Here is an 18,797-nt window from a genome sequence, read left to right on the forward strand (position 1 = left end):
CCACCCAGGGTCCCGGGTGGCAGGGGCAGGTGGGGAGAATGTGATTGTCTTTCTCCTCCCCGCTTCACATAAGTCACTCGTGGGGTCCACTGACATCAGCTTTACAGGTTTGAGTTTGCATCACTGCCTGAGCTTTGGCAGGACCCTGAGGCCTTTGGCCTCTGCTGAAGCCTCCTTGCTCCCACTGCATCCTTCTACCCTTGTGTAAACTCACACAAAGTGGGGGGCACGGCACTCACACAGCAGTGGTGGCTCTATCTCTCCCGCTGCCCACGTTCGGTAGTCTCACCCTTCTCCCACCCCGGAGAGGTCGATGGCGATGGTCAGGCGGAGGAAGGAACGAGGGCCAGGCTGGTAGGTATTAGTCGTAGTTTATTCTGATTCTCTCCTCATCTGTCTCTGGTCCCTCTCTCCTGTCTCTCTGCTCCCTCCTCCTTCTATCTCTGCTCCCAGTCTTCCTCCCCCAGCTACTTCATTCTCCTTCTCCATCCCCCTTCATCCTCCTCTTCCTTCTGATCCTCTCTGAACCCTCTTCTTCCTTCTCCCCCTAGCCCACTCCTACAGTACAGTTAAATCCTTTCTCCATGAGGAATTGGGGGAACAATTACACATAGGTGTGGTCACAATCAATAGGGGTAGAACTCTTAGCCTCAGGGAAAGCCGCTCCTAGGACAGATCCTCATTATCAGATCAATCCACCCTAGAGCAGATTCTCCTGGGTGTGTTTCTCCTCTCCTTGTTTAGCAAACATATAAGCATATATAATATAAATCATTTTGTATGGATACAGTAAGAAATGTATTAAACTTATAGAATTGCTCTCCTAGGGCCATCTTGATCTCAGACTACGGTGCTCAGGCCAGATAGTCTTTCCCACCCCTAGCAGGATCCTAGTCTAGTCGTTACCTTTGGATCATGACAGCATTTGTCTATGATCAAACTCTTAACTTATAGTTAAGAATCGTGGCACCTTGGCCTGGCCCATTTCGATGCCAGGGTAGCTCACCGCTTGCCCTGGGTCCATTCAGTCCCTCGTCGGGACCCTGCTTTTGGGGTGTTAGGAACTAAGGGCAACTGAGGCTAAGTCGAGAAAGCAGATGCCCGGGAGTGAATAATATTCAAGGCCAGTCAAATCCTAAGTTACAAAGCATAATGTTAACGGTCTTTCTGTATCTATACAAAAAGGACATTGCTTTAAAGTAAACTGTTCATAAGGCATAAGGAAAGGAGAAAGGCAATGTTTCACTCATACATATAAAATCATAGATTTCTGAGGAATCTGACCTTACAAATTAACAGAGTCTGATTAAAGGGAAAGCTGATTAACTGGGTGGGAAGGAGAGCATAGGGAAGACTGTTTACAGATAAACACAATGGAAATGGAAGTGCTTCAGGAGCACTGTGATGGGTGTAACCAGATTGATGGGTGTAACCAGATAAAACCTAAACTTCTTGTAGAGGGACAAAGCAATGTTACCCAACATACCCTCTTCCTAGGAAAAGCAATTGCAGGCCCTGGTTCCTTGCGGAGGGCAAGGCCATGACTAACCCAGAGAGTGGAGGTCCCTCCCTCTCACTTTCCTTTCCATGCTGGCTGGAAAGTAGGTGTAACGCCTGCTGCCAGAGCAGCCATTCTGGACCAAGTGGTGGGAGCAGAGCCACAAGCCCACCCCCTACCTGGATGAGGAGCTCTGGACCCCACTCAAGAGCAAACATACGCACGGCTAACTTGAAGCACACTCGGGCCTCCCTCGCCCCATCTGAAGCTTCTGTTGGGAATGTCTCACAAGCTGCTTGATGCTGTGCTGTCAGCTTCCTCCTACCTCCAGCACCTCCCAATTCAGTTCTGGTCCCTGCTGAAGTCACAGCCTGCCGTGGGGACAGCATGTTATCCCCGGGGAAATCAGAGCTGACCCATGTCAGACCACATCTGATCAGGCAGGATTGCAAGGAGCTGCATAATGCCATACCCGTGTTACTGTAGTGCTCCCTGTCCTGTGACACTGTGGTGCTCCCTGTCCTGCGAAACTGTGGGTACTCCCTGTCCCGTGACACAGTGGTGCTCCCTGTTCTGTGACACTGTGGGCGCTCCCTGTCCTGTGATACTATGGTGCTCCCTGTCCTGAGACACTGTGTGTACTCCCTGTCCCGTGAAACTGTGGTGCTCCCTGTCCTGGGACACTGTGGTGCTCCCTGCCTCCAGCCCTGTCCATGCCTGAGTGTCAGCTCCTTGGGGCCCGTGTGCCCTTGTGGGGACTGTTAGGTCCCTAGGGACCCTGAGGGAGATTCCAGAGTTAAAACTCTATAAATTTTAACTCTCCCTTTCCTGCCCCCTCCCTAGCAGAGCTTTTTTTTTTTTTTTTTTTTTTGCTTTTTTGGGTCACACCCGGCGATGCTCAGGGGTTACTCCTGGCTCATGCACTCAGGAATTGCCCCTGGCGGTGCTCAGGGGACCATATGGGGTGCTGGGAATTGAACCTGTGTTGGTCATGTTGGCTGCGTACAAGGCAAACGCCCTACCCGCTGTGCTATTGCTCCAGCCCCCCTAGCAGAGCTTTAGAGTGAAACCATTCCCTATTGGAATGCAAATTCTGGAACCACTTGTTGGGCCCTCCTTATCTGTTACCTCCCTTAGGAACTCTTCCCTTATCCACCATCACTGGAATGCAGGGCTGAGAATCAAAGGAAGCCAGGTGATAACCAAATGTCCCAGTTACCAGATGCCCACTAGCCACAATGCCTATGTATGTAAATGCTGATCTTCGAATCTATAGGCTAAGGAGTGATGTACTTTTAAATGGATTGGTTAAGAAAGTATATGTTGCTACAAATCTATTGGCTATGAAATGCGCGGGCTTTGCTGTAACGGCCAGTGAAGGCCTATATAAGATCCCCTTTGAAGAAGTTCGGGGTCTTGCCTCACCTAACTGACCTGTGTGTCTGTGTAGGCGGCTTGACCCTGGCTAGCCAGTCTCACAATAAACCTTGCTTGCTGTTTGCAGTCTCTTTGTCATTAAAGGGAGATCACGATCCGCCCCCTAACAGGGACAGCCGCTGTCTCCCTGCCACAGCCACTCTGATGGCCCGGAGTCCTAGGCGTAGGCTGCCCTGGACCCAACTAGGCAAGGCTGTGTTCTCCGTCTCTCCTCCAGGCAGCTGGGCCGGCCACACCTCCCAGGGCCTCAAGGACAGAGGTGCTAGCTGGGGTTCACAAAGCCAGGCCTGGGGTGGGAAGGAGTTCCCGGAGGTCTGTGTGTTTCTCCTCTAGGAGAACCTGATGAGGCGACCTGGGAAGGTGAGTTCTGGGCTCCACCCTCTCCCCCCCGCCCCCCCCACCGGGCTGGGAAGCCCATCTCCCAGGGAAGGCCTGCAGGTGAGGGGCGGGTCCCGCCCGGGTGCCACCCTGAGCTGGGCGGTGGCACCGCGGGAGGCGGGGCAGGAGGCGGGCTGGGAGGGCGGAAGTCAGGTAGGGAGCGTGCTGGGCGCCTCTCCACCTGCAGCCCCCGGGCCGATGCCATGCTGCGCACCAGAAAGCAGGTGAGGGCGCTGCCGGGAGCCACTGGACTGTGCCGTGGTGAAGAGGGCCACTCAGGTGTCTGCTGGCAGGGGCTCGGGGCAGCACCCAGCTCCGGTCCCTCCCTCCCGAGGCTATCGGGGAGCGTGTGGGGCCTGGACAGGCAGAGATGCCCGCCCCAGGGTCCCAGCCAGCACAGGGCTCCACACCTTCAGCTGCCCTGGGGGCAGGGCTGTGGCATCCAGGTGCTCTCACCTGAGGGGGTGGGTCAAGTCAGGGAGAGGTGGGTCTCTTGGCCAGGGCCTGGAGACCTGAGAGGAGTGAAAGTAAGAGTGAGAGAGAGTAAACGAGTGAGAGAGAATGAATGAATGAATGAATGAAGGAAAGTGAGAGGAAGGGAGTGAATGAGTATCAGTGAGAGTGAATGAATGAATGAATGGTCAGTGATGGTGAGAAAGTGTGAGGGTAAGAGTGAATGAATGCGAGAATGAGAGTGACAGAGTGTGAGGTGATGAGAGTGAATGAGAGAGAGTGGGAGAGTCCCTGGGACCACTAACTATTGAGTCCTTGGTGGTGTTGAGTGCTAAGTCCCTGGGAGCATTAAATACTGAGTCCCTGGACATCAATAACTCGCTGTCCCTCAGGCCACCTTTCTTTGCCTCCCATGGAGCTCCAGGCTCCGCTGCAGGTGCTCTGCCTATTGATCCCTGCAGAACGGGGAGTACCGGGGACAGAAAGACGGAGACAGAAGGGGTGCAGACAGCGGGACACTCAAGGAGGGATGGAGGGAGACCCAGTGATGACGGGCCTGTGTTTTGACCTGGGGGTGGTTGGAGGCCCCTGGGTGGAAGAGGGTAGAGCTGGGACCTCCGCAGGAGACCAGGAGGATCCTGGGGGCGGGCTAGGGTGTGGAGTGGGTCTGGAAAGTGTCCCCCAGTGTGTATGGAGGGTGCCTCCAGCTGGTTCTGGCCTGAGGCTGAGGCAGGCATGCTTGCACGAGCACCTCTGGTCCCACTGGTGGCTGGGATGGCACCCTGAGTGGGACTTGCGTAAACACCATGTCCCCAGAACCCTGTGAATGGGGGGTGGGTGCCACCAGGAAGGCCTCATCCTGGAGGACAGATGGTGGCTGGACAGAGGGACAGGAAACAGCCTAACCTGGAGCCTGAGGCTCAGGGCGGCTGGGGTGCTCCGGGGCCGAGTCCCTGACCAGGAGACTGTGCGTGGTCCAGGGGTGGAGGCAGAAGGAGCAGAATCTCAGTGCAGTGCATGCTGCCCCGGGGAGCCTGGCCCTGTCCCTTGACTTGACTGAAGACGGGGTCAGTGTCCAGGAGGCTCTTGGGTTTCTTCTCTGCCCGCTGGTCCAGGCCACAGGCCAGCCCCAGAGAGGCCAACTTCCCGAGGGGCTGGGCACTGACCCACCACAGCTGTGTGGGATGGGGCTCCAGCTAGACATGGCCACTCCTGGAACCCCACTGCTGAGGGTGTCCACCCCGACCTGGGCACCCCATGGTTGGTTCCCTGAGCCCAGCCTCCTGTTCACTCCACCTGCTGCCCAGCCAAGCTGACCCCTCCTTGGCCATAGCCCTCAGCAGTGTCGGGGGGTCCTGGCAGTCTTGCCAGGAGGGTCAGTCCTGGGACTCTTCCTTGGGGTCTGGCAAAACCAGAGTGGTCCTAGGGACAGGGTCGTGGAGCCCCTGATGCTGGGCCCAGGGAGGGCAGGCTCCTCCTCTGGCCTAGATGGCAGGAGTTTCAGGTATGGAGCCACACCTGAGAGCAGGTGTCCGTGGGCTGTGAGAGCAAAGGGAGTGCCCGAGAGACCGGAGGGTGAGCCAGGGCAGAGCCTGGGAAGTGGGGCAGCATCGCCTTGCCGCCTGCTGTCCTGGCTGAATTCCCATGTCCAGGGCCTTGTTCAAGTGGGGTGGGGGCAGCCTCCTCTGGAGCTGCTCGTCCCGGCGTGTGGGGCAAGAGCGAAGGCTGCAGGTTCAGGGAGACACCAGGACAAGACCCCGAGCTGCCCAGAGCACGATGTCCCTCGAGCCTGCTGTCACTAGGACGACCTCCGCCAGGCATCCCTGCTGTTCATCTGAGCAGCCTTGTCCTGGCAGCCCCGGGGAGACGGGCTGGAGCAGGCGGAGGAATGTGGTTTCGAGGGCGGGCGGGAAGGAGGGCAGGGGATGCCAGCTGGGTGCAACCAGGCAGTGAGCAGGAGGTGGGCAGCAGGGTCAGGGCTGGGGTGGAGGTGCCATGAGGCCTGGGGGACAGCCGGGCTGTGGGGGGAGGCCCCAGAGAGCCCCCAGCCCCGGGAGCCCTGTAGCATCTGAGCCTCCCAGGAGGACTGCCTGCTGGTACCGGTTCCGTCACCGGCGACCTTGGCTCCAGGATGGCATCTGCCCCTCAGGCTGATGACCTCACCTGGAACTAGAGGGAGATATGCAGCTCAGGCATTGGCTGCCCACAGCCGCCTCCTCCAGCACCAGGGTCCGCAGCTCCCTGAAAGCTCTCCTTAGCTGCTGGGCTCCCCCAGGAAAGGGGCTTGGGGGCAACGGTCTCAGCTCTGAAGTCTTCCATCTGCTCCGAGGGGCAATGAAACCCAAAGGACACCACCCATGGGGCACACTGTCCACAGGGCTTGACTGTCCATGGGCCACATCATCATCCACAGAGCACATCACTGTGGGTGCGGGGGCACACCAGGCTATCGTCAGGAGAGCACAGGGCCCTCTGCAGTGCCGGGGATCAAGCCCAGGTCGGCAGCCTGCAAGGGCAGCTCCCTACCTGTTGTGCTATTGCTCCAGCCCATGGGCACCCCGTCCCCAGGGGTCTTGCAGGTGGCAGTGCAACACGTAAGCACAAGCACTGCTGGGTGTGGGTCTTTATGAACTACAGTGAGGGGGCAGACAGTGCAGAGTCAGGGCACTGGCCTCGCATGCAGCTGCTGCCACAGCTCTGGTTTGAATCCTGGCATCACGTGTGGCCCCCACGTATTGCCATACACACCAGCAGGAGTGGCCCCCAAGTAGCCCAGTGTGGCCCTCAAGCAAAACACAACAAAAAGAAAAACAGTAAGGGGGTTCCCTGGGTTCCCTGAGCTCAGTGCCATGAGCACGGGTGCAGAGGCCCTGCTGGCCGCATGTGAGCTAACCACAGTGCATGTGACTATTGAGGCTTTGTCTCTGGCTCCTTGGCCCTGCAGGCTCTAGAGTAAACCCCTGGGCAACCTGTGCTGCTGAGGCTGCCCTGCGGCTTCAGGGAGGACCACACGCTGTCACATTCTATCTTGTCAGGGGGCCTCAGGCATCTGTCGGGGTGCCCCAGAATGGGCAATACCACGCTGGGCAGAACACAAAGTGCAGGGGCCCACTGAAAACAAGTAGATTTTCAGGGTGACTTTTTCTTTTATGTAGGAGTACTGCTGTTTATTCAGCCACTGATTAGTTGATTGAATTGGGCATGAACTCCACCTTACTTCTTTTTTCATAATTTATTTATTTATTTTTTCTTTCTAATATTTATTTATTGAATCACTGTGGGAAAAGTTACTAAGCTTTCAGGTTTGTCTCGGTCATACAATGATCAAACACCTTTCCCTTCACCAGTACTCATATTTCACCACCAAGAACCCCAATATACCCCCCTCCCAACCCTCCCAATGCCTGTGAGGTAGATGATTTCTACTTAACTCTTCTCTACATTGATTACATTCATTATTTTGACAAAAGATGCACCATTATTGTTTAGAATTTCCCCCCCCCCCAACAATCAGAATTGCTGAAAAGGCATTGTTTTCTATAGCTGGTTATGAGAATCATATAATATCACGTGGCCGCGATTCTGGATTTCTGCAAAGAGCCATATAATCACGAGATTGGTTTCTGTGCGTCTGGTGTTATGGCTGTGCCAGAGAGCTGCTTGTGGGGGGCAACTTGTGACCTTGGTAGGGCGTGAAGGACGAGTCGGTACCGCCCCTCTTCCCATGAGACTGCAGTTGCCCTGCCATCGCCAGCTCATACCTGGCTTTCCTATAAGCTCTGAGGTGGCAGCCATCTTGCTGCGGGGGGTGGGTGAAGGCAGAAGGGACTAACACCCTTTCCCTCCCGGGGAGGCATGGCACCTTAGTTTAACGCGTGGTCCATTCACTTTTCTGCCACAAGGTGCTGGGCTCTGGATTAAGTCCTTTTGCCTCTGGAGCCATAGCTGTGCCAGAGAGCCACTTGTGGGGGGCAACTCGTGACCTCATTAAGGCGTGAAGGACGAGCCGGTACCGTCCCCCTTCCTATGAGACTGCAGTTGCCCCGTCACAGGGTGGACCAAAACATGTGGGAACTCTGTTCTAGATGGCATGACTGTTACCTTCATCTTGGCATTTTTTGCAGGCACCTATCCGGGTTCTCTGAGAAGAAGCCCCTTTCCCTCCCTCACTGACTGATACAGCACCCTGGAGAGTGGAGTCCCAGGGTGCAGCCTGCAAGTGGTTGTGCCACGCTCCAGGGGTGGAGTCTTCTATGATTTGCCTTGCCTTCAGGGGTGGAGTTTTCTGTGGTTGTGCCACACCCTAGGGCTGGAGTCTTCTGTGGCCGTGCCACGCCCCAGGGTGGAGTCTTTGGCTTGCCACGCCTCAAAGGTGGAGTCTTCTGTGGTTTTGCCACGCCCCAGGGGTGGAGTCTTCTGTGATTTACCACATCCCCAGAGGTGGAGCCTGCATGTGACCATACCACGCCCCAGGGGTGGGGTCTATATTTGGGTGCTGCCCAGGTCTTGCTCCTAAATTCAGTCCTGCTGGGGTCCCCCCTCCTATCCTTCCACGTGATTCTCCTGGACACACTTTACTAAACAGGGTCATGTCTGGTCGGCCGGGCTGGTTCCAACGCAAGGGGACAGTCGTGCTCCCCAGGGCATGGCACGCTGTGCGGGTGTCTGCGGGGAGCAGTGCTGCCTCAGTTTCCCAAGCCTGCCCTCCGCGGGCCCCGCAGGCTGGCCGCACACAGGTCTGCAGTTCACCGACCAGGTGGCAGTGCAACCTGCCCCTTGGGAAGCCTCAGCCACGTCTCTGCTGGCCTGTCTTGGTGCCTACCACCCGAGGCCCACCTACTGGACGCCGTCCTGGTGCCCAGTACCGCCTGCAACTGCCCAGGTCTTCACCTGCTTCTGTCCAGGAAATAGGCAACAGCATCGCATCTTCTTTCTCACAGGAAGAAGAGAGCTTCCAGGTCCTGATGGGCACTGGAGGAGACAGTCTCCCGCTTGTGGAAATTAACAATCATGAGGTGAGCTGCCACACATGCACTTGCACGTGCATGCACACAAGCACACACACACACACACACGTGCATACACAGACATGCACACACACCAGCACTCATACACGTGACCACACGCATGCATACATTCACACACATACATGTGCGTGTACACACACATACAGACCTTTCTCCCACCAGTTCCCCCTACACTGCCCCAAGCCCGCTCCTGGTTTGTGCCCTCCTGTCTCCTTCTCCACCCCAGGGCACTGAACCATGCGATTATGTGCTGGTGGCTGACATCAGCGCCCAGAAGAAGCCCACGCTGATTCAGAGGCAGCAGCAGTTCCAGAAGGAGCTGGAGGCTAAGGGCTTCCATGTTCAGGTGTCTGCAGGGGCGGGGAGGGGGGTTCCGGAGAGGAATCTGAGGTGGATCAAGCTGGGCAACCCGCATGTGGCCATGGGGGCGAACAGTGCCCCCTGCAGGTGGCCTTGGGTATGAACAGTGCCACCCCCCAACCCCGCAGGTGGTGGAGGACGGGAAGAAGGTCTTCTTTGGGATCCGAGCTGAAGACAGCATCTTCGAGAAGTACCGCACACTCCTCCTGGAGCCCGAGGATCCCACCCCCACGGCAAAGCCAGACAGCCTGGCCACCATTCCGACCACCACCCGGTGAGATGCTGAGCCAGCGTCCTCCCAACCCTGCTGGCCTGGAAGTGGGGGGTCGCGGTACCTCACAGCTGCCGAGCCCCCTGGACAGTGGAGGCGTTTTGGCCACAGGAGCACAAAGGACCCCGCGACCCCGAGCAGAGGGCAGGCCTGACAGTCCCCCACCCAAGGAAGGGTGGGAGGAACCGTGGCCAGGACCCTTCCCTCTCCACACTGAGTGCCTCACCGAGACTGCCCTGCTTCTCCCAACCTCCGAACAGGCTTCTGCCCCCACTTCCTCCTCTCGCCAGCTCAGATGGGCCCCATCAGAGGAGGCTGTGGTAGTGGAATGTGGGAGGGGACTTGGGGGTCACAGACCTGGCGGTCCTTGGTGGGGAGGACTTGGGGCATGAGGACTGTGGGCAGGTGGGCTCTGCTGTTTCCTTGCTGTGTGGGCTTGGACAAGTTTCCCAGCCTGCCTGAGCCTCCGTCCCCCCAGAAGGAGGATAAGTGCATTTTGAGGGTGGGCTGGCGTGTGGGTTCTGGGCAGTGGGGGAGCGGGGGCTTGAGGTGGGTCCTGGGAGGAGAGGGAAACCTGGAGAGTCCCTGTGCTGGACCCAGCAGGACAGGGTCTGTGTTCAAGGCTGGAGACCCCACGGGCCCCAGGTGTAGGTCATCCTGAGTTCTTTGTTTCAGAATCCGCATTGTCAACTTCATCCTGAACAGCACGACGGCAGATGATGGTAAGGGTAGGTGGGGGCAGGAGGGTCAGGACAGCAGGTGATGGAAGGACAGGAGGGGCCAGGCCAGGCAGGCGGACGTTGGCAGGACAAGGGGTGGGCAATCAGGTCAGCCTCACCCTTGCTTACCCTGCCTCTGAACACCCAGATACATTTGAGAAGATGGTGAAGGACGGGGTCTTTGAAGCCAGATTTCCCCTGCACCAGGTGAGGCTGGCTGTGCATGTGGGTGGGAGGGGGTACTGAGGGTGGGACCCCAAAGCTAGAGATCTCACCTTGGGTGTCTGCAGGAAGAGAAAGTCCTGAAGGAGAAGTGGGCCCAGTGGAAGAAAATGTTCCAGAATCAGCCCATTGATGACATCAGGTACAAGTGCCCAGACCAGCCACCTACGTGTAGGCACACCTGTGCCCTAGACAGGCCTGTGTGCTCAGACACACTTGTGTGCTCCAGACACAGCTGTGTGCCCAGGACAGACCTGTGATCAGTACACCCATGCCCCAGACACACGTGTGCTTCAGACACACTGTGCTCTGGACAGGCCTGTGCCCAGATACGCCTTCGCACTCAGACATACCTGTGTCCCAATAACAGACGTATTTGTGCTCCCGTATGTGACAAAACACTCTTGTTCCCATACATGACCTGTGCCCCTCAGAGTGGTCCTGATGCTCAACTGTGCTCACAGGAACTACTTTGGCGAGAAGGTGGCCCTGTACTTTGCCTGGCTTGGCTGGTACACCTACATGCTGCTGCCTGCCGCCTTCGTGGGCCTCGTGGTCTTCCTCTTTGGCTTTATCCACTTCGATGCCAGTCAGATCAGGTAAGGGCCTGGGCAGGGAGGCTGAGGGCCAGGTGGGTGCACTCTAGTTCCAGAAGAGCCTTCAGCCTGGCCTCTGTCCCCAGCAAGGAGATCTGCGAGGCCCACAATATCTACATGTGCCCACGTGGTGACCACAGCCTTAGGTACCATCGGCTCTCGGACACCTGCACCTTTGCCAAGGTTTGCCCCCGAGTTCCCACCGGGCCCCTCCAACCTGTCACTTAAAGCAGGGAACATGGGGCCCAGCCTCTGCACGGGGCCCCCTGCCGCCCGGCTGAGGCACAGACCAGGAGCTCACCTCACACCACCCTTTCCCCAGCTCACTCACCTCTTTGACAACGAGGGCACCGTGCTGTTTGCCATCTTCATGGCGCTGTGGGGTGAGTCGTGGGGGCCACCCTGAACTCCAGGGCCTCTTCTACTCCACGCCCCAGACCCCAGCAGCCCTGTGCACCCCCTGACACACAGCCCCTCTCGTTTTCTCTGCCATAGCCACCATGTTCCTGGAGTTCTGGAAGCGCAAGCGAGCAGAAGTGGTCCTGCACTGGGACCTGTATAACTGGGATGAGGACCAGGTGAGGCCCCAGGCTCTCCATACCTGTCAGCTGCACTGGCAGCCTGTGTGCAGCCTGGGCCCCGTGTCCTGTGAGGCACATGCCCCTCTACGAGGCTCATGTCCTGTGAGGCACGTGCCCCTGTATGAGGCATGTGTCATGTATGAAGCATGTACTCCGTGTTGAGTCATGTGCCCATGTCTGAGATGCGTGTCCCATGTTGAGGGATGTGCCATGTCTTAGACATGTGTCCCATCTGAGCCATGTACTGTGACACCTGTGTCCATGCATGAGGCGCATATTCATGTCTGAGGTGTGTGCTCTGTGTTGAGGCATGCACCCATGTCTGAAGCATGTGCTCTGTGTTTGAGGCACGTGCCTGTGTCTGAATTGTGTGCCCATGTCTGGGGTCTGCCTATCATCCCTGCAGGAGGAAATCGCATTGGAGCTCATCAACTGCCCCGACTATCAGCTGAAGCCACACCAGCACTCGTACCTGCGCAGCTCACTCATCCTGCTGCTGGCCCTGCTCATGGTGCCCTGGGGAGGGCTTGGTCATCCTGCTCCTGGTCACAGTGCCCTGGGGAGGGCTCGGTCATCCTGCTGCTGGCCCTGATCATGGTGCCCTGGGGAGGGCTCGATCATCCTGCTGCTGGCCCTGATCATGGTGCCCTGGGGAGGGCTTGGTCATCCTGCTGCTGACCTCAGTCCGAGGGCGGGGCTTGGGCACGGCCTCCTGAGGCCCTGCCTCCACCATGTCCGCAGATTTGCATCATGATAGGCATGGCCCACGTCCTCGTGGTCTATCGTGTCCTGGCAGCTGCTGCCTTCGGCTACTTGCCCTTCCTGGGGGAGCAGGTGACAACCGCCGTGGTGGTGACCGGGGCAGTGGTGCACTACCTGATGATCATCATCATGACCAAGGTGCGTGAGGGCTGTGGGCTGGGAGGCCTCCGCCCAGCTCCCGCTCACCCACACTCTCCGCCCACAGGTCAACAAGGCTGTGGCCCTGAGACTGTGTGACTTTGGTAAGTGGGCGCCCCAGCCCAGGGCTCCTGGAGAGAATTCAGAGCTGGGGCCCCTGGGCTGGAGATGGTCTGGGCTTGAGCGAGGTCAGGAGGTGGACGCCCCCGTGTCTTGCAGAGGAGCCCAGGACCTTCTCCGAGCGTGAGAGCAAGTTCACCATCAAATTCTTCACGCTGCAGTTCTTTACCCACTTCTCCTCCCTCATCTATGTGGCCTTCATTCTGGGCAGGTGAGAGCCCGTTCTGGCCACCAGGAACAGCAGCGCGTGCTCCGTGTAGCTTTTCAGAAAACTTGTCTCAAAACAAATGAAGCATAGACGGGGACAGGGGTAGTGTTGTGTGATGTCAGTATAGATTCCAATCACAAACCTGGTATCGTGTGTACAGCTTGTAGACACAGGTGTACAGATAGCGATCTCTGTTGGGCACAGATGACAGCGTTGTCACTGAGATATGCACAAGAGCCCTGTTGCCACTATGATGGCAGTGTCGCCTTTTGGGGGGCGCCTCACAGACACGCTTCCATGCTGTGTGCGCATACAGTCGTGTGGCATGGCTTTCCTCGTGGGACCACCTCAGGCACCTTCCACGTGTTGGGTCTTATTTGTAAATCTCCAAGGACTGCTTGGCAGTGGTGCTGGAATCTGTTTAACTTCACCTGGCGGGCATTTGGATTATTTGGCTTGAAGATTTATACCTAAAACTGCTTTCAGCATCCTCAGTAACTCACATGACACATACGTGCACACACAGCAGACATGAACACATGTCTCTTTTGAAGGGAACCTTTGAGTGGGGGGTTCAATCAATAGATACTTTACATTCTTGAGAAAGTAATTGCTCCATTTATTCTATGCACCATTCCTTTTTTGTTTGTTTGGTTGATTTTGGGGCCACACCTGGTGGTGCTCAGAGCTTACTCCTGTCTCTGTGCTCAGAGATCACTCCTGACAGGGCTCAGGGGACCCTATGAGGTGCTGGGATCAAACTTGGGATACCCATATGCAAAGCAAGAGCCCTACCCGCAGTCCTGTCTCTCTGAACCTCAGATTTCTGACAGGACCACCCGGAGCTGCAGTCCTGGGGACATCCCCCCATCTGAAGACCATCCTTGGTTCTCACCCTGGGGAGCCCCATTCTGAAACCTCAGCCCCAGGTCCTCTGGCTCCTCAGGAAAGTGTAGTTGGGGTTCCTGGAGTGTTTAGTCTCTTCCTTGAGGGCCCAATTCTCCTTCCTTTCTTCTCCAGATGAGACCATGGAGTGCAGGGATCCAACCCAAGGTGTTCAGTGCTCTGTGGCACCACCACAACCCAGATTTCTGACTCTTGAAGACTTGTGGTCTGTTTGTGGCTTGTTGCATCTAACAGGGTTGATATCACTGTGATGACATTGGAGTCATGATGACATCATGATTGTGATGACATCAGAGCCATGATGACACCAAACCGGTGGGATTGCAATGAAGTCAAGGCTGTAATGACTTCAGAGCCGTGGTGAGATTAGGGTTATAATGATGTCAAGGCTGTGATGATGTCAAGGCTTTGGTGACATCAGGGCTATGATGATGCCAGGGCTTTGGTGGTATAAAAGCTGTGATGACACCACGGCTGCAATGGTGTCAGGGTTGCAGTGATATCAGGGTTGTGATGATGTCAAGGCTGTGGTGAGGTCAGGGCTGTGGTGACGTCAGGGCTGTGGTGACGTCAGGGCTGTGGTGACGTCAGGGATGTGATAATGCATGGCTGTGGTGTCCCTCTTCTGCCCCCAGACTTTTCCTTCCCACCTAACATGCATGCTCATACCTTTCCCAGAAATTCCTCTCACCTCCACTCCAACCTCAAGTCCACTCCTGTGGCCAGTCAGACCTTTGACCCCTCCCATCTCTCCTCCTCTGCCCAGATGAGGGTCCTAGGTGGTGCCAGCCCCACCCTGGCCTGCAGCAGCCTTGGCCCTGGGTGCTGGACTCCCCCAGGCCCCGCATGCCTTCTAGAGCTTCCCACGCCTCCTGCCTCCTCCTCTGCTCGTGCCTGGGTGACCCTGCTTTGGAAGCAGCGACTTTTGAACGAGTCTTCTGGTTTGCTTTGCTTTCTCCTCTTGTTTTTCTTCCAGCTTCTGGGGTGGAGCATGGTCGTGTCCAGGTGCCCCCTTTACGTGTTGGTCCCTATCATCTTGCATGCTGGTTCTGCCCCTCCTCTTGCCTCCCAGATCCCAGTCCTGGACCTGGAGTCACCTTGGGGCCTAAGGAAAGTGGGTGCCGGGTCCCCTCACATGGGAGCACCTTCATGTTGTGTCCTGGTGGTCGTCAGTCATTCCTTCAGGATCGGTTCCACACCAAGCTTAGAATCCGGGTCAGCTGTGGCCTCCTCTGCGCGAGGCCTTCTGTCTCTGACTCACAAGCTGCTCACTTTGCAGAGGAGGCAAAGGTGGCTGTACAGCCTTTGCCGGGGCCAGGCAGCCACCCCTGCCGTGGCTGCATGATGTCTGCCTGCCCTGGGCATGAGCTGCCATGGCCACACCCCACATCCCGGCCAGAGTCCCTTTCCCTTCCTGTGGTTCTGATGGCTTTACCTGGTACTTACCATGTAACTAAGGTGAGAGGCTCTGCCATGCAGAGCTGGCGCCTGGGCTCTTCCTTCCCCTTCTTGTTTCACTTTTCACAGTTTTATATTTGCTTTCTGGGTAAACTTTGGAATCATTTGCTCAAACTAAGTCTGAGTTCTGTGTGGTTTAGTTTAAGACTGCTTGCAGCAATCTTAAATAGTTAAATTATTTTAGGGAGACGCTACACAGACACTGGAGTGGTTTTCTACTGTGGTCATAACAAATGGCCCCAAAGTGATTTTATTTTCTCGCCTTCCCGCCCTTGTTGCTATATGGCCAGGGCGCGACACACTTACTTCATACCAGTGATGCCCCGTGTTCACACGTGTGCTCACTGGGACCCCCACCTGGCCAGGGCCCTCTTCGGAATCACCCAAGCATCAGCGAGGTACTCTCACACCTGCTTTGCTGTGCTGGAGATCGCACACGTGTGGAGACTGTGCCAGTGCATGTGGTGGCACCAGGGGGCAGGCACATGTGGGGGACATCAGGAGTTGGATGCATGGCCGCATGGCCTCCCATGAGCAAAACTGATGCTTTTTGCCACTATCCCTGGGCCTCTTCTTTGGGAGAGAGGACACACCCAGTGGTGTCCAGGGCTTCCTCCTGGCTCTGTGCTCAGGGATCGCTCCTGGCATAGCATGACTCGGGACCATTTGGGACGCCAGGGATTTGGGATCAAACCTGGTCAGCCGCATGCAGGGAAGGCAAATGCCAACCTGAAGTTCTCTCTCCAGCCTCCGAAACCACACAAATGTTTTCTTTGACAGTTCTAGAGGTCAAGTCCAAAATGGGTCTCATGGGGCTGAAGCCACGGGTGCTCTGCGCCCACCTTTTATATTGTTTATCATGTGTCCCACCTGGGGGTACTGGGGGGAGTCTGTGGTGCATTTTAGCTTCTAGAAGCTGCTGCAAGCCTTGGTGGGCACCGCCTCCACCTGCAGGGCCCACACTCAGGTGGCCTCCCTCAGGGCCCTCTGTCCACTCTCATCCCTCTGGGCTCCCAGCGGGCTCCTGACTGCCCCTCAAGGCCAGCCACTGGCACACTTCACACCACAGTGGCAGCTGCTGTGGCCCAGCTCTGGGCCGTGGGCATCACGGCATGGCTGTCTGGTAGACTCAGTGGTCTCTCTCCACCCCCCAGTGCCTGAGTCTGGGACACATTTCCCATTGCCCCTTCCCCATGGACTAGTTTTCCCTCCCAACCACACTAGTGTGTACATACGCGTGAGCTGTGTGTGTGCGGAGGGTGCACTGGGGTAAGCCCTGCTTAGGGGGATGGTGCTACCCAGTCTGTCCCCTCTCCTCCCCTCCAACACCCCGACCCCCCTCCTGCTCTGCACCCCCCTGTCAGAACAAGACACTGCCCCTCCCAGTCTCACTGTCCTTCCCCTGCCCCCGCCAGGATCAACGGTCACCCTGGGAAAACTGTGCGCCTGGCAGGGTTGTGGAAGCTGGAAGAGGTCAGTCTGGCCAGGACGCCTTGTGCCCCATTTCTGGACTGCCCCAGGGACTCCTGCCCACTTCGGGCCCCTGGGCCTGACCTCTGCTCCTGCCAGCCCCCAGTGCCACTGCAGGACCCTCCATGTCTCCCCCCCTACAGTGCCACCTCAGTGGCTGCATGGTGGACCTGTTCATGCAGATGGCCATCGTCATGCTCCTGAAGCAGACACTTAGCAACTGCATGGAGTACCTGAGCCCGTGAGGACCACCCCCTCCCCGGCTGGCCCGCTTCCTATCCCCAGTGCCCCCTGCCCCAGCCCCCATCTCTGCCCCTTCCCAGGCTGCTGTCCTTCAAGTGGCGTTCCCAGCGGGCCTCTCAGGCCCGACCCAGGGACCCTGCACTGCAGGATTGGAGGCGGAACTACTACATGAACCCAGTTTACAACTTCAGCCTCTTTGATGAGTTCATGGAGATGAGTGCGTCCCGGGGCGGGGGCAGGGCTAGGGGGGGCATGCCAGGCAGATGCTGGGGTGCGGGGAGCTGGGGGGCGTGTGTGGGCGTTGCCCCCAGCATGTTCCCGGGCCCCCAGTGATCCAGTACGGCTTCACCACCATCTTCGTGGCTGCCTTCCCGCTGGCCCCTCTGCTCGCCTTCTTCAGCAACCTGGTGGAGATCCGCCTGGACGCCATCAAGATGGTCAGGCTGCAGCGGCGCCTGGTGCCCCGCAAGACCAAGGATATCGGTCAGGACCCCACAGTGCAGCTCTGCGAGGAGGGGCTCCAGCCTAGGGCCTGGGGCCGGCCCTTGGAGTGGCAGTCCCGAGTGGTGGCGAGAAGCCCCCCACCCCAGCCCTTCCCAGGCTTTGCCACAGACAGGGCTGGGGCCTGGGTGGGCTCGAGTCCCTGTAAGAGGCTGGCTGTCTGGGAGCATTCAGAGACCCCACCTGGGCTGCAGCCCCTGACTGACTGGGCAGCAGAGCTGAGAGCAGAGCAGGGGCCGGGAGGGGCAGGCACTGGGGAAGGGGCGGGGCAGGAGGCCCACTAAGGGGCAGGGCAGGGGGAATGGTGTCTGGGAGGGACCAGGGGCAGCAGGATCTCTGCCTGCAGCGAGTCAGTGCAGGCGAGAGCCGGGTCCCTCTCCTGCCAGAAAGGGACGTGGGCGCTGAGCCTCTGAGGTGTGGGTGGTGGTGGGCAGGGGCCCAGGCCCAGAGGGTGTCCCCACTGCCGTGCCAGGGACGTGGCTGCAGGTGCTGGAGATCATTGGTGTGCTGGCCGTCATCGCCAACGGCATGATCATCGCCTTCACGTCTGAGTTTATTCCCCGGGTGGTCTACAAATACCACTATGGCCCGTGCCGGCGGGGGGCTTCACCCGGAGTCGAGTAAGGGGCCACCATGTGGGGGGCCTCACAGGGGCCCAGGTCAGGGAAGCAGCAGGGAAGCTCCTTGGGCCTGGCGGGGGCCTGCTGTGGCCCCTCCCATGCTGACCCGTGCCCCTCTCCCCCCTCTCCCCCACAGCTGCCTCACTGGCTACATCAACCACAGTCTGTCCGTGTTCTACACCAAGGACTTCCCGGAAGGCAACAGTATACAGGGACCCGAGAACGTGACGGAGTGCAGGTCTGAAGCCCCAGCCTGGGTGCTCCCCTGGCACCCCCGGGCCGGCCTCACGCCTACACCCACCCCCACCCCACCCAGGTACCGAGACTACCGCAATGCCAAGGACTACAGCTTCTCCGAACAGTTCTGGGTCCTCCTAGCGATCCGCCTGGCCTTCCTCATCCTCTTCGAGGTGGGTCGCAGGGGGAGTGGGCTCCCCAGCCCCCCCAGGGCCCGCTCTGACCAGACCTGCCCCTGTCCCCAGCATGTGGCTCTGTGCATCAAGCTGGTTGCTGCCTGGTTCGTGCCTGACGTCCCTCAGACAGTGAAGAACAAGGTTCTGAAGGAGAAGTACCAGAGGCTACGAGAGAAGATTTCTGGAGGGCGGCAGAGGCAGGCTGGGGCTGGCGCGGGGTCCCAGGTCCCCTCCTCCCGTGGCCCCAGCTACAGCCCCAAGACCACAGCTGTGTAGGCGCCGGCGCTGCTGGGGAGAGACCCTGCCGAGAACGCTGGCGGAGTGTGGGATCTGTGTATGGGCTCTGGGGACCCCTGCCGCTGGAGAGACCAGGGGCCATCTGCTGCGCTGGGCAGGGGCTGGTCCTGCTCGCCCTG

The 18,797-nt window shown here is 57.9% G+C and overlaps 1 protein-coding gene across 1 annotated transcript; it reads left to right on the forward strand.

Moving 5' to 3' along the window:
- Nucleotides 1-6,615: 6,615 nt before the first annotated feature.
- ANO9 (anoctamin 9) lies at nt 6,616-18,657 on the forward strand. The gene is made up of 24 exons (XM_056131608.1): nt 6,616-6,649; nt 8,488-8,627; nt 8,671-8,781; nt 9,020-9,139; nt 9,282-9,427; nt 10,100-10,146; nt 10,292-10,350; nt 10,434-10,507; nt 10,830-10,964; nt 11,048-11,144; nt 11,284-11,344; nt 11,457-11,539; nt 11,949-12,053; nt 12,284-12,442; nt 12,510-12,546; nt 12,662-12,773; nt 16,550-16,607; nt 16,748-16,845; nt 16,928-17,064; nt 17,178-17,330; nt 17,821-17,968; nt 18,105-18,206; nt 18,285-18,378; nt 18,451-18,657. Exons 1-24 carry the CDS (start codon nt 6,616-6,618, stop codon nt 18,655-18,657), a joined length of 2,517 nt encoding a protein of 838 aa, XP_055987583.1.
- The last annotated feature ends 140 nt before the right edge of the window (nt 18,658-18,797 follow it).

Source organism: Sorex fumeus, unplaced genomic scaffold, assembly GCF_029834395.1.
Source record: "Sorex fumeus unplaced genomic scaffold, SorFum_2.1 ptg000093l, whole genome shotgun sequence".
NCBI classification, from domain to species: domain Eukaryota; kingdom Metazoa; phylum Chordata; class Mammalia; order Eulipotyphla; family Soricidae; genus Sorex; species Sorex fumeus.

What these genes read in the sequence shown, in the direction of transcription:
- ANO9 (XM_056131608.1), top strand. Translation starts at nt 6,616, where the DNA reads ATGAGCACGGGTGCAGAGGCCCTGCTGGCCGCAT. An exon ending in GGACGCCGTCCTGGTGCCCA is followed by an intron (nt 8,628 to 8,670) that starts GTACCGCCTGCA and finishes GCTTCTGTCCAG; the next exon opens with GAAATAGGCAACAGCATCGC. An exon ending in CAGCCCATTGATGACATCAG is followed by an intron (nt 10,508 to 10,829) that starts GTACAAGTGCCC and finishes CTGTGCTCACAG; the next exon opens with GAACTACTTTGGCGAGAAGG.